General features: G+C 34.0%; 1 protein-coding gene across 3 annotated transcripts in view; it reads left to right on the forward strand.

The window, feature by feature from the left end:
• Positions 1-15106, forward strand: part of HGF (hepatocyte growth factor) — an 81164-nt gene that overhangs the window by 36432 nt on the left and 29626 nt on the right. For all 3 annotated transcript variants that reach the window (XM_061165141.1, XM_061165144.1, XM_061165143.1), the window contains 2 exons: positions 9382-9556; positions 12862-12989. In XM_061165141.1, the coding sequence (XP_061021124.1) occupies positions 9382-9556; positions 12862-12989 (303 nt within the window). The remainder of the gene's footprint in view (positions 1-9381; positions 9557-12861; positions 12990-15106) is intronic.

A 15106-nucleotide genomic window follows, 5' to 3' on the forward strand; every position in this document is an offset into this window, starting at 1 on the left:
ATCAAGAAAAGAGTAGATGTAAGTCCCCGTGGTATTTAGAGAAACTTAAATCCATTCCAAAGAATGATATAAATTTTTTTGTTTTAAAACTGTCAATAGTTAAATCATGCTAGAAATCACATCTTTTGTAGCTATTTAAACTTAGCATAAAAATGTAGATGGCAACTTAAAAGTATGAGAGGGAATATAAGTAATTTTTCATAATAATTTTAGTAACAAGAGAAAAAACCAAAAACAAAAACCCCAACATATGAAGACTACTGGTCCATAAGAATTACTGTATATTCTGGGTGGTTAGCATAGTGTTGAACAAGGAGGCAGGTGCAGCTCATAAGAGCTTATTTTAACAGGAAAGTAAGAAGGAGAATGTGAACCAAAGCAGGACACAGTGAGAATAACAGGTGAAGAAGGATGTGAACAATATCAAAGAGTTCAAATATATAATGATGATATTAAGTGTCCCATATATGATGACAAGTTGGATGAACTGGGAAATGAGATAGGGAAAAGGTAAAGTCTAAAGTTTTTTTTTCCTAAGTTGATTAAATGATGCATATTTAAGAGGAATAAATTTGAGGAGAAAGATATTAAGTTCGGTTCTGTTTATATTGAGATGCAGGTGCTTCATGTCAGTGCTCAAAGCATACCTAAGTTCAGTCTTCCATGAATGTCATGCAAAATCAGAAGTGGATAGTGAAAGCAAAAGCCTTGGGCATAGCAGCACTCCCAGGAAGCATAGAGAGAGCATAAGGAGGGGTGTTTACCCCTTTTCTATAGAATTCATTAAACAAATATTTACTGAGTAGCTCTTATGTCATTTTTTTTTAGCTGCTGGGAATAGAGAAGTGGAAAAAGCAGAGCAAAATCGATGATAAAATTGCAAATTCCATAACTTTATCATAAACTAGTAAAGTAAAAGATGACATGCCTTGACAATGGGCTTCTTACACCAAAGTTCTGAACACTGCTGTCAGTTCCTTTTATTTGTTAAAATGCTGAATGAACTATGAATTTATAATTGTCACTTGGCTTCTGAGTTTCTCATCTTGAAATCAGTGTATCACTGAAAGTTCATCACATGACAAATGTGTACCAGGCTGTTCTGGGACAGGCCTTTTCAGTCCTCCTTCACACCACATTCTTCAAAAGGTGATGTCTCCCCAGACGGCAGCCTACACATACTCTGCTATGTGACTTTAACAGACTTCCAAGAATACAGAATTTTAAGACACGCAAACATGTAGTAAGATTGGAGGTCCCATGTAGTGCTTAAATGAAGTACTGATTTTTTAATGGTTTTTCCCTATAACAGTAACTCTGTATTCTGAGTAAGAGTTTGTTTTATGTATTAGCTCATGCTTTTCAGAGAGAAACAAAATATTTGTTGGGACTAGTTGTACTTTTCTGAAGTGAACTTTAGTAGCTCTTTGGCAGCTGAAAAACTAACTTGTGGTTTATGTCCCTTATGTCGTAGTTGATGTCCCTTAGGTATCCCATTGATTATTTAAATCAATTAAACTGAGGATATCTTTACACATTATTGAGAACACCAAATTGTCTTAGTGAGTTACATGAGTCAATATCTAATGTATTGGAAATTAAAACATAAATTAAAAACATTTATTAATTGATTAGACATAATAAGCTCATTCGATGTTAACAAATATAACATTTTAAAAGAAAAGTAACTTTTTTTTTCAGAAAAATAGAACAATGATAATGGTTTAGATTTTTTTGTGCATGTAAATTTCTTTAATGTTAGCTTAATTGTAAGAAGACAGCTGAGTGTCTTGTATTTGCTTCTGCATTCAGTCTTTTGGGATATCATACATCAAAGTGCACCTGGAAATACCACTGTAAAAAGGACAAGTGGCATTTTAGCATTGTTATGAAAACAGTTTTGACTTCCCAGGTTCCTGCAAAGATCTCCGGAATGCCAGGTATCCCTCTGAGAACTTTTTTTGCTCCATGTCAGACATGTAAGGCTGATGTCCCACAAAAATACTCTAATTAGGATATACTTGTTGTAAATCTGTTCCCACCCTTCATCACCAGCAACTTGCCTTCTTAGAGACTTCCATCATTTATTATCTTTTTCTCGGATTTTCTTCCTTTACCCTGTAGGATGGTCTAATCTGCTTTGTACGCTCTCTTTTGCATGACTGATACCACCATTTACACAATTTAAAATCCAAAAGCTTAAAATAATCCTAAACATGCTCTTTCCTTCATGTCTCACATGTGATACATCATTAAGGCCTGTAAGTTTTATTTTCTATGTAGCTCTCAAATCCCCATTTTACTTCATCACTTTTATCTAAGACAATTATTTTTGAACTTTCTTGAATATTCGGATGGACTTCTGAGTGGAGCTATATCCCTGTTCACAAGCTTTTCCCCTCCAACTCCTTCTCCACTTGGCAAATAGACTATTTAAAAAAAAAATCCGAATATATCATTCCCTATGCCTAGCACATCACACACACACCCAGTATATAACTCTGCAGTCACTACCTCTGATGATAGGACACAGACAAAACAAAATCATCTTTTACTCCCCACCCTATTCTCCAGCCTCATATACACGTCTCTCCGTGCTCTCTGTTCCAGCCAGAATAGGTTTCTTCCTGTACCTCATATCTTCCATATTCTCATTATAGTTCCTTCACCCCTGCCATCTCCTCTGCCTTAAAAAAATGTTCTCTTCCTTCCTAACCTAACTGACAGCTACCCATTGTACAGATTTCAAGTCAGTTATCATTTCTTCATTTGACTTCCCCAGACTGGGTCAAATTCCTTACTGTATATTTATAGCAACATAAACCTCTCCTTCCATGTACTTCTCAGAGTTTGGTTTCCACATTTATTTTTGAAGCTATTTGGTTAATAGCTCTATCAAAATTTTTAACCTCTAGAAGAGTAAGGACTATGTCTTTTTTTGTATCCCAGAGACTTACCACATTGCCTTGCACGTGATGGGAGTTCAACAAGTCTGTGTTGAGTGAATGACTATTCCTTTCCTAATCAGTGGTCATTTTTCATTTTCTTTTAGTATCTCTTGGAATTTATTCTATGCATTTTGATTTTCATGTAAAAAACAGGCTTTTCCTAAACATTTCCAACTAGGAAGATTTGCTTCTTACCTTCTTCCCATCACTTCAACTCACTGTCAGATTTCGTGCTTCCCTGAGCTAGTTTTGCTCCTTTGCTGCTTGTCTTGATGGGTTTTCCTTCAATAAAATAAACAAAGATTGTGACTTCTTCCCTATTTTTTCACCTTCTTTTTCTTTTCCTTCTTATTTTTTTAAACTTCTGATATATAAGTGTCCAGAGCCATTTTACATTTTTAAGAGCTTTACTGAGCTATAACTGATGTTTAAAAAAAATCACATATTTAATGAACACAATTTGATAGCTTTGAACATATGCCTATGAATCTATTTCCACAATCAAGATAATAACCATATTAATCACCTTCAGAAGTTCCCTCCTGACTTCCCTTGCCTTTTTGTGTGTGTGTGTTTGGTAAGAACACAACTTGAGATGTACTCTGTTAACAATTGTTTAGTATACAACACAGTATAAATTAAGTATAGTTACTATGTCATATCATAGCTCTCTAAAAATTACTCATCTTGCATAACTGAAACTTTATACTTGTTGAACAACTCCCCACTGCAGAAGTGTGGCCTAGGCAGATCTCTGATAGCTAAGATTTCTATCAAAATTATCATTATGGGTTGACTTGTGTTCTCCTACTCAAAATTCATATGCTGAAGTCTAAACCCTTACTGCATTTGGAGTTGGGTTCTTAGGAGACAATTAAGGATGATGAAGTATAATGATGGGATCCTAAAACAATAGGATTTGTGGCCTTAAGAGTAGAGGATGAGCATAATCTCTCTCTCTACAATATGAGGACATACCAAAAGGGTATGTCTATACCTACATCTACAAGCCAGGAATAGAACTCTCACCAGGAGTCACTGGCTACCACCTTAATCTTGGACTTTATAGCTGCCAGAATTATAAGAAAATATATTACTGTTGATTAAGCCACCCAGTTTTATTTTGTTATGGTGACTTGAGAAGATATGTTGCCATTGGTACTAAATTAAAAGAATCCTTTCTCCTAGTAACCAATGTACATTGGCATAATCTTAAAGGAAGGAATATATATAACCTTTTAAAATTCAGTGTCTTTGTGTGTTGGTAAACTGACTTTAGCAAACATTTTCTTTCTTAAAGAAAGCTAATTATTTGTCTAAATTTTATTAATTAATTCAAGGCCAGAACAGAGATTCATAGAAATATAGTCCTCTCATTGTCTTCAGTGTCAGGAAAAAATTGCTATCAATATCCTTTCCAAGGGAAAGATCTTGTACTGGAGGTCTTTTCCAAGTCATCTTCTAAGGAATAAGAGAATAAAATTGAAGACCTTTCATGAAAGTCTTGTCTCCTGAGCATTTTACAACAGAAAAGAGTTGGATAAGTCCAGGGGAAAGTTTCAGACGTGAATTCCAGGTTCACATGGAAAGAAAACATGGAAGCAATTTGAGGTTTGTGTTTTGGAGGTCTTTATACTATTCTCTCATGACAGTTTAAAACAAGGAGCTCTTTAAATTTACATTGAGCCTTATCCTGCCCTTTGCGGCCCAAAGAACAGAAGTCTGATGATGGGATAGTAGCTTTACACATTGTTCTAAATATCCAGGGACCATCATAAAGTAAATCCTACATTTCAATTGCTCTTCAGTAGCTGGGAGTAAGAAGTAGGTTGGGTTGAATTATTCTAAGAATAATCAGGTATTTAGCCAATGGCTTATGAAGCAACTTGTTCTTAGCTATAGGCAAAAGAACAGCAATAGCTTGTCAACACTAAGAAATCCAGATTTTTTGGAGGACTAAGGGGACTGTAAATGTAAAGATTTACTAATTGTCCATGTAAAAGTTATGGAGCCCTGGGTGTGGCTTTCTGACATGTATGTGTGTCCTCACATTCTCCATTGCCTTTCACAGACCTCTGTCAGGGCCTCGTGGTCTGTCTGCAAGGACTTGGCTAGCCTTTAACAGAGAAAAAGGGTGAATTTAGTATACATTGTCTTGGAGGCAAGAGGGTTTTCCTAGCAATTACATTCAATTAATGTTCATTCTCTCAAAAAATCTATTCAGACCTTAAAATTCTCTACCAAGTAGTATAATAATAAGATCACAGCACATCCATATCAGCAAAGTGAAATTAATGTTCCAAGAGACACCCATTATATTTGATCGTGTTCTAACAAGACAGTGAAATTTTTCAATAGCAAATGTTGTTTTCCTTAAAGCATTTCCAAATAGAAAACTTTGAGTCAGTCATCAAAGAAAAACATTCCTTTACTCATAGGCCACTGAGGATCATACAAATATCTTTGCATCTGCTTTCAAAGGGTGACCACTACTAACACCCCTGGCAAAATGTTTTATTTGTTAGAAACTCTCAGAAGAGTTCCTGGTATTTTCAGTGTAAGCCTGGTAGATATACTTGCAGAACAATTTGTGGATCTTGAGATGTAATATTTTAAAAACACGTTGCTTTGGCTAAACTTGATAATCTTCAGCTAATACTGGGGATGTTTCTGTGCTTCTTTAACACTATGCTAGGCCACTGGAGACTCTTCAAAGCCTTCCCTCATTCAGGTCTAATGTTTAAGTATTAAGTGCAAAAGAGTAGATTTCCCAACATTTAACAGCCCTTTCAAATCAAATAGCATGAAACATTTGTTTTGTTTTTGCTCCAAGTTTTGATGTTTATATAGTAGGACAGCTGAGGGAGTCTATTTTATTGCAGACCAGGAATAATTCCTTTTGTTTGAATCATAAGTATTCATGTAGGCGGCAGAGATCAAACATTTATATCAGTTAAATAGTCTATGGACAAATCATTCATGGTCCCCCTCGAATAATATTTATTAAATAGCTGCATAAAGTCTCACAATAACTGTTACTAATTAACGAAAGCTATGTAGTTACCTTGTTGTACTAATATATCTTTTTTTGCTTATATTATTCTATACATTGCCATCAGAATTATGTAGCTTTGTTTATGGGGCCTCTTCTAGCAGCTGAAATGGATAAATACAGATTCACTGACTTCAGAGGGTACTTTTTAAGTAAACAAAAATACTATATAAATATTGATAGTTTGTAGTTAAATAATAAAAAAATATTTCTACTGAATTAAAACACCACAATAAGTAAAATCATCAGGTTGTTTCAGGTTACATATTTCAGTTACAGATGCTTATTAAAATAAGAGTCAAAAATGATAATATTATTTAGATTCTTTACATCTTGATAGGGCCAGACTTATTTCAGGCTGCTATAAGAGAATACCATAGACATGGTAGATTCTAAACAACAGAAATATATTTCTCATAAATCTGGAGGCTGAAAGTCCAAGGTCAAGGTGCCAGCAGGTTTGGTATCTAGAGGGGCTGACTCCTGGTTCATAGATGGCTAACTCCTCCCTGGGTCTTCATATGGTAGAAGAAGCAAGGGAGCTCTGCAGGTCTCTTTTATAACCCCATTTATGACGGCTCTGTCCTTACAACCTAAACATTTGCCAAAGGCCCCACTGTCTAATACCATAACATGGGGATTAGAATATCAACATGAATTTGAGGAAGACACAAATATTCAGTTTATAACAAGACCTAATGAAATTATATTTATTCTGTACAATATTGTATTTTTACTCATGTGCAAAAATTCTTTGTATTCTGTAAATTTTTATAATTTCAAAGTTAGAAATTGTTCAATAATCCTCCAAATTAGAATCTGTTCAATAATCCAATTATTTAATCTAAATCCAAAAATTTAGTTTTTATCTAAACATTTTAATTTACACTGTCTTTTAGTAAATAATAATGACTCCTTAAAACAACTTTATATCATTTTTAAAATATAATAATAAAAGTTCAGAAAAAATATTTAGCATAATTGTTCAAATGAGGATTTTATGATAGTTACTTTTAAAGTGAAAACAAATTCTTTAAAACTTTCTGGGAACCTCTGCAGTTGAGGTGCAAGGTCAATAAAACAATTCTGGTCTCTGAACTTGACACTGAAATTTTAACGCATCCATCAGCAAAGAAATATTTTCCTCAATATTCTTATAGCTTAGTTTATAGTGTTTTCTTTGACTTAAGAGTTTTTGTAATATAGATATTTCTTTTCACCAGGACTCCAAAAATTTGAAAACTTAACCTCAAATTAGAAAAATATTTATCTTTTACTAGCTTTTAAATTGTATCATTCCTCTTTTTACATTGTTTAGGTTGATGTCTAGACAGTTATAGTGGGTTACAAGGAACAGAGTGTGTTAACCTCTGATGGGCGTGCAAGGCCCATATTTAACCAAAGGTGGCCCTGGCTGACTGGATTCTTCAGTTGCAAGTTCATAGTGCCAAAATGATCCTGAGAAGGATGGATCACTAACACCCAAAACAAAACACACACCCATAACTAGGAAAGTAAGAGATCTGTAGTACCCAAGTCAGGCAATGGAGTCCATGAGAGTAGCGGAAGTGTGTTTGCTCTGGCTGCCCTAACTCTGACCTTCTTGCCATTGTCAGTAATCTGAGATCTGACTGAGGTCACAAGTTTACTGCCCAGGAGCTTGTGTCCAAGCAGTGGGGGATCAAAAGTTTTCTTCTTAAAATGTTAAGCTAATGAACTGACAGATTCCTGGGGACATTCCTTTTGTCTTTTTTGACCCCGTAGTTTTATAATTAAATATATATGTCAGTACCTGTTTTAGAGTTGTCACCCTTTAAAGGCTTCCCGCACATACCCAGTCTCTTCAAATCATTTAACAATCCACTCAAATTATCAGAAAAAATAGCTTACTAGCATTTATTTTAATGAAACATAGTTCTAACCCTCAGAATCTATGAAATTTATTTTATTTTCTATTTCATCAAAGAACTTCAGGTAGTATTAAAATCATAATGAACTTAAATAGAATGAACTTCTATACAAGTAATTTCTCAGTTCAAAAATTTGTTCTTCCTGAATCAATGAAGTGAAGTGAAAGTTGCTCAGCTGTGTCCAAGTCTTTGCGACCATGGACTGTGTCCATGAAATTCTCCAGGCCAGAATACTGGAGTGGGTAGCCTTTCCCTTCTCCAGGAGCTCTTCCCAAACCCAGGAATCAAACTGGGGTCTCCTGCATTGGATACAGATTCTTTATCAACTGAGCTATGAGGGAAGCCCTCCTGAATCAATATACATCGCCAATATCAACAGATACTAATTTCTAAGTCATCCACTCTCAATGCCCATTTTATGGGTCAATCTCTGAACATTTTCTCATGTCCATTTGGATTTCTTTTTAATTTAGGATGTTTCTGAGCTGCATTTCTATTCCCTAAAGCAGATACATAAGAAATAACACATTTTAAGATGAGTTGAAGAAGTTCTTTAAAAGAAAAATTACTAAATGAGCAGTTTGTGGAAATCTGTGTTTAAAATAGTCCAGTGGTTGAGATGGTTATTAATTAATCCTTATTTTTCACAAAGCTTCATAGAACAACTCCAAACGTAGACTCTACTACCTTTGCAAGGAACTTGATGAAATAAAGCATTCAGCCACATAAGGTAATAATTATTTGCAAGAAAGAAAGAAAAATGAAGCTAAAGAGCCACTTTAAAAGTATTTACACCGTTAAATATGGTACATTTTTATACACATCCCTAGCCTCTGAAAACATGCCTAATTCTGACCTCTCCTTTGGAGAAATGATACATCAAATTCCAGAATAGATGAATAAAGACATTTATTCACTTTTTAAACTATCCTAGGGGGTGTCAACTTGAGTTTTATCCAGAGGCATCTTGAATAACCATTTAGGTTAAAGGTAACTGGTGAGTTTACATGGAAACATAAACATTGTCATGCATGTTTTGAGAAGGTATATGAATTTTAGTTGCTCCAGAATGCTTTGAGTTATATTTTGTACAAGTGAGTATATTTTAAGACAAAGAGAGAGCTCAAGTTTTGTAAGTTTAATTTTGTACTTTAAATATTTTCTTACTGAGATTTTCAGGATCTTTATCAGGTATGGTAAGCAATGAAATTGGACAAACAAAAAGGCAAGAAATAAATCTGCTTAGAGACAAGTAATATTTTTAAAATGTCAACAAGTTGAGTCCACCATTTTAATTCCTCCTTTTGGTTGAATGAGATAGTAATAATGATAAACTGAATTTTTTATTTCATTCAATTATTATAAAAACTTATGGGACAGAAAATCCTACAAATAAAAGGCAACTGAACTCTAAGAGATAGATGACAAATTAAATTATTTTATTTAAATTTATATTTCTTTTTACCAATAGCCCACAGTACTATGAATGACACAGATGTCCCTATGCAAACAACTGAATGCATTCAAGGTCAAGGAGAAGGTTACCGGGGCACCATCAATACCATTTGGAATGGAATTCCCTGTCAGCGTTGGGATTCCCAGTATCCTCACCAGCATGACATAACTCCTGAAAATTTCAAGTGCAAGTGAGTAAATTAGGGAAATATTATAAATTTCAGTAAGCAGAATAATTGATTTTTCATAATTTCTATGTTAGTGATCCTTAAACTTTAGTGTGCCTGGGGAAAATTTAGCAATTAAAAGGCAGATACATCCACCCTGAATTTTTGATTCTTCAGGTCTGAAATTTGGGCCTCAAATAATACATTTTAGCAATCACTCTTGCTGATTCTGAATCAGATGGTTGATGTACCATCCATGCTTTAGGAAAAACATCTTTAGGTTTCTGATCACAGCTTTGTTCTTGCAGGTCTATTTAATGAACAAATTAGTGGTAATGACAACCAGGAAACTTTCAAACTAGTGCTTCCTTAAATTTTCATAATAACTTTAGGGGAGATTACAAGGCATACTTTGATTTAAGTCAACACTGTAAACTGATGAGTTTTCAGCCTTGAAAAATAAATTTATAGTTTTATATGAAATTTTTTTATTGTTTCAAAATTTTATTTAACAAATAGGGAAGTAAAACAATTGTATAGATGAATCAAACTGAAGAAACTGCCCTTGAATATCAGTTATATACTTGTTACGGTCTTCCCCATGGCTGCTTTTCTTCACCACTTGAATTTTGTTGGACAGCCACAATGCCATGTGTTTTTAAATTGTCCACCGTGTTATTAGGAACATAAAGTGATTGCTTTTAAAATTTATAACACACGTGTCATTCATAGTGGCTTTGCTGAAATAGCACCTATAAATAACATATATTGGCTATATGTAACTGACTTTTAATAAGAGGGCTTAACATTTCAAGATGGAGAACTATGAAATTAGTTGGCCCATTCACTGGAGAGGGGATATAGTTTATGGTTTTTTATATTATTTAATTTTTTTAACCAATTCAGAGTTCTTTGCTTAGATACTAAATATTCACTTGTATTTTAAAAATTATTTTATAATAAATGTATTGTTGCCACTCTCTTTATTTCCCTCATTTTCTTCACAGCAGTTCACTCTATTTTTGACCCATGTGTTTCACACCTCAGAAATAAACAAAAAGTAGAGAGAACAAAGAAAATGAGAAAAGAATAGTTAAGAGAGACAAAGAAGACAGTATCAGTGCCATGCACACTTCTGGTTAACTTCTAATGACTGGTAGTACTCAAGATTGTGTATGTGAACCAAATTTAACCTCATCTGTAAGAAAAAGAAAATCATTATAGAAACTGAACCCACACATTTCACAATAAAAAATATTCAAAAGTTTAGTTGCTATATATTATTGGGATTTAAGCTATTCTTCTTTTTAGGGGAAAGGCTTCCCTTGTAGCTCAATGGGTAAAGACTCTGCCTGCAATGCAGGAGACCTGGGTTTGATCTCTGGGTTGGGAGGATCCCCTGAAGAAGGAAATGGCAACCCACTCCATTACTCTTGCCTGGAGAATCACGGGCTACAGTCCATGGGGTTGCAAGAGTCAAACACGACTTAGTGACTAAATGACCACAACCATCAAGCTATTCTTTCTTAATTGGTTATTTGGTCAAGATAAACATAAATATGAAAAAACAAAAAGTGAGTTGTGTTATAAAACACGAAAATCTGATGCATCATATTTTGCTGAGTAACTGTTTGTGGGCTAGCAGAGAATCGAGTACTGGTCAGGTGTCTCTGGTTGTACAAACACTGTTTGCCCCAGTACTGAGATTCCTTACAAATGATGATTTTTAAAGCACTATAACTGAAAAATACTGCCTGTGATGATGTACATGAATCATACAATCATTAATTTGTTTTAATAATTGTAACTGATTCTTCAAGTGAGGTGAAAAAACTTAGAAAAAATATTTGAGCAAACCTTGACTTTCTGGTTTAATCTAGATTAATGAGGTGCTTCTAGATATAGATTATAAAAGGGGAACTTCAAGTTTTTTGATATCCTTAGATATATGTTTAATTATCTTGCCTTAAATTACAACTCAAAATTAACTAAGCAATTATTCATTTAAAATTGCAAATTTCTGTACACTTTATATAAAATTCAGTGCACATATATTGTACTGACATAATCTTTTTTTTTGACATAATCTTTTTAAATGTGAGTATAAACTAGTTAGAAGAAAATATTTTCTTCATCTCTCCAGTTAATAATTTTATGATTTTATAAGAAGAGTAAAGGTTTAAATGTGGGTTATAAATAAGAACATTTGCTATAGAATGGTCAAATCTATTGGCACTCACTGTTCTCACAACCTTAAATAACATAGCTTATGTCAGGATCTGTTTTGGCTTGATAAACTATTACTTGTTGATTTTATAACCAAACTCAAGCTTTTTTAAAAAATGGTTTTCAGTTTCTAATGGTCAACTGATTAGTGTTAAATGTGTAGTATTTTTAATTGGGCCTAAGTGAAACAATGTACCTTTCTATAGAATGAATGTTAATTTTGTTAAATTATTAGAGAGATCTATGGAAAGAAAGTACACCCTTTCTTCAGATTAGAGAGCACTGTCAGGGGAACAAATCATGAACCCCCCATTTTATTTAATGTGCCCTTTGTATTAAGGTAAAATCCTTTTACATACAGGTAATATTAATTTAGGCTTTTCCATTATCACAAGTCCAAATGTCTAACTATATCATTGATAAAATAAAGGAAGTGCATGTATTATGTTGACAGCTTTTTCTATAGGTTTTCTATACTGTAATTAAGCCTTAATTTTACAGAAATATAAAATTTCAGGTAATATCTCTAAATCAAGAAAGAACTACTTTGTAATTAAAAGAAATCTATGTGGTAAATTAAATAAATCAAAGAAATACAGAATTTAAAGAATAAATATGTTTTCTGTGGCAAATGTTTCAATAGGTAGAACTTCATTTATAAACAAAGGTAATTAAAGACTGTTAATTATAATAGTCTTTCTTCTGAAAAGAGAATGTTGTGTCTACATTATCTATGATCCATGAAAATACAATGAGTAACAGACCAGTTTTAAAAATTGTAACAGTTGAGAGTTCAAGTCTTGAAAATGAGTGAGAATAATGAAGTGGTACTATTTCTCTCTTTCATGAATCAGTAGTATTTGTGTGAAACTCCAGGTCTGTGGAAGTAAAAGAATTTTGACATCTGACAGCATTTATTTCAGTAATGTGGGCAGTGTCAGCTGTGTATACTGAATTTTAAATTGTTAAAACTATCCCAAATCTAAAATGTAAAGCTCTATTTATAGAATGCATACATTCTGGGATTCTAGAAATGTAATAACACTGACTTCACCAATGTAAGAAACCCTGGCAATTTACATTAACATGCTTATTCTCAATAGGGACCTAAGAGAAAATTATTGCCGCAATCCAGATGGGGCTGAGTCACCGTGGTGTTTTACCACTGATCCAAACATCCGAGTTGGCTACTGCTCCCAAATTCCAAAATGTGACGTGTCAAGTGGACAAGGTAATAGCTGACATTTTGCAGTGTGGGCATGATTAAACTCAGTGGAAATGCCTAAAGGGAGTATACATTTTATAGGAGATGAGCTATCTCTTATTGCACGTTAGCAAACAAAAATCACAAAGTCCAAAGTTGGATTTCTTTTGTATATGCTCAATATCCATTTATTTATGTGACTGTATACTAGTACCAGGGACAGTTTTAGGCACTGTGGATATACCAGTAACAAAATTCTCTGGCCCCATGGAACTAACGTCCAGCAAAGAAAAAACAAGCAAAATTAAAATGGAGGTGGGGAAGGTAAGCTAATTTGTGTAAGTGCTAGAGAGATAAATGTCCTAGAGTCAGAGAGAGGAGGATGTTGCTATTTTACATTTTAATGGTCTCAGAATATCTTACATATTAAGGTAACATTTCAGGAGGACCTGAAAGCGTGGGAGAGCAGCGTATACAATGTGCACATGATTGTAAAGAGCATTCTGGGTAGAGGAAACTGCAGATGAAAATGAGATGAGATGGGAGAGTGCTTGAAAAGTTAAAAGAAGAAACAGCACATCATTGTGGCTGGTACAGAATGAGCAAGGTAGAGAGTGGCAGAAGGTGAGGTTAGAGAGCAGCTGAGCTAAAACTGCAGAGGTCTTGTAAAAACTGGAAGGATTTACACTTCTACTCTGAAAGAGAAGAGACCGCTGTAGGATTCTAAGAGAAATTAAATGACCCGTTTAACTTCAGTTCTAACTGGATGACTCTCGCTGCATTATGAAAAATAGCCAGGGCTCCTGACAAGGGCCAAAACAAGGGGATCAGTTGAATGATTGTTTCAGTAATCTAGCCAAGAAAGGAGAGTGATGTGGACAGGGGTGTTAGCAGTAGGGATGATATGCAACAGTGGGCTTTGAGATAAATCACCATCGTACTTGGAAACACAGACACCATTGCAAATAATTGTTTCAGGGAGCAGTGGTTAAGAAAAGTCACATTGAAACAGGTTTAAAAAATCATTTGTCAAACAATAATAATAATGTTGGCCTCTGGGCATTTGTTGGTATAGAATGAATTGGGAGTTATGATTTTTAATAATCATATTCTTTGACATAAATTTACTTTTGATGGTCATGGCCATGGCCAGTTCTAAATCATTCTGAAAAGTCCAAGCCGAATTTAAAGCTTTGTTTCACGGATTTATTGCCCTATGCATACTTCTTCCATCCCCTGACTTTCCCTCAGTGCCATTTTTCGAGAACAACTCCGAAAACAGTTGTAGAGGGAAGAAGGGATGAGTCCCTTTTCAATCAATTTCACTCTTCCTGGGCAGACATTAAAGGTCAGTTGGAAATAAAGTTGAAAACAATGATTAAAGAAGGTTTGGTACCAGCTGGATCTATTTTGTCCCTGCTTTATTCATTTAAACAATTACTGCTAATTTCTGAGTGATAGAGGCAAATAAGAATGATTCTTTTATAAGCTTCTGGTATGTATTAAGATGCTTTTATGTACAGATATATCACTTATCAAAGGATCAGGTAATAGAATATAGATTTTTTATTTTGAAAGCAAAGTTAATGTTATTGCTTATATAATAAACCTACACATTAATAGATGAAGAAATCAGTTTTGTGGAATTCAAGTAACTTGCCTAAATTCTCAAACTAACTCAACTAGGATTTACATGAATTCTCCTTGAAATGATCTTTCCATTACCCCCATGCTTTCTCCTTTTCATTAATATTTTAACAACATATTATAATCTTTTTATTTAACAATATATTATACCTGATATATACAACAATGTGCAGGGTCCTGTGGGGCAATTGTATTGAGACAGTTAGCCAATAGAGTTGTGAAATTTTATCAGACAGTTATATCATTGTATAATACTGCCAAGCTAATTGTATGCATTGTTACATGTATGATATGTATGCATGGAGAGAAACATACATACACATACCTATCCAAACCCCCCCCCCACACACACATGAAAGGATGGTGCTCTTATCCCTCTGTATATAACAGGAAACATAAATTTTACATATAGGTTGATGAGTTAAAAACTTTTGCCTAAATCTTGCAGCATCTAAATTAGCATATATATAAAAGCTCTTCCATTTGGGTATTAAATA

This window comes from Dama dama, chromosome 18 (assembly GCF_033118175.1).
Source record: "Dama dama isolate Ldn47 chromosome 18, ASM3311817v1, whole genome shotgun sequence".
NCBI classification, from domain to species: domain Eukaryota; kingdom Metazoa; phylum Chordata; class Mammalia; order Artiodactyla; family Cervidae; genus Dama; species Dama dama.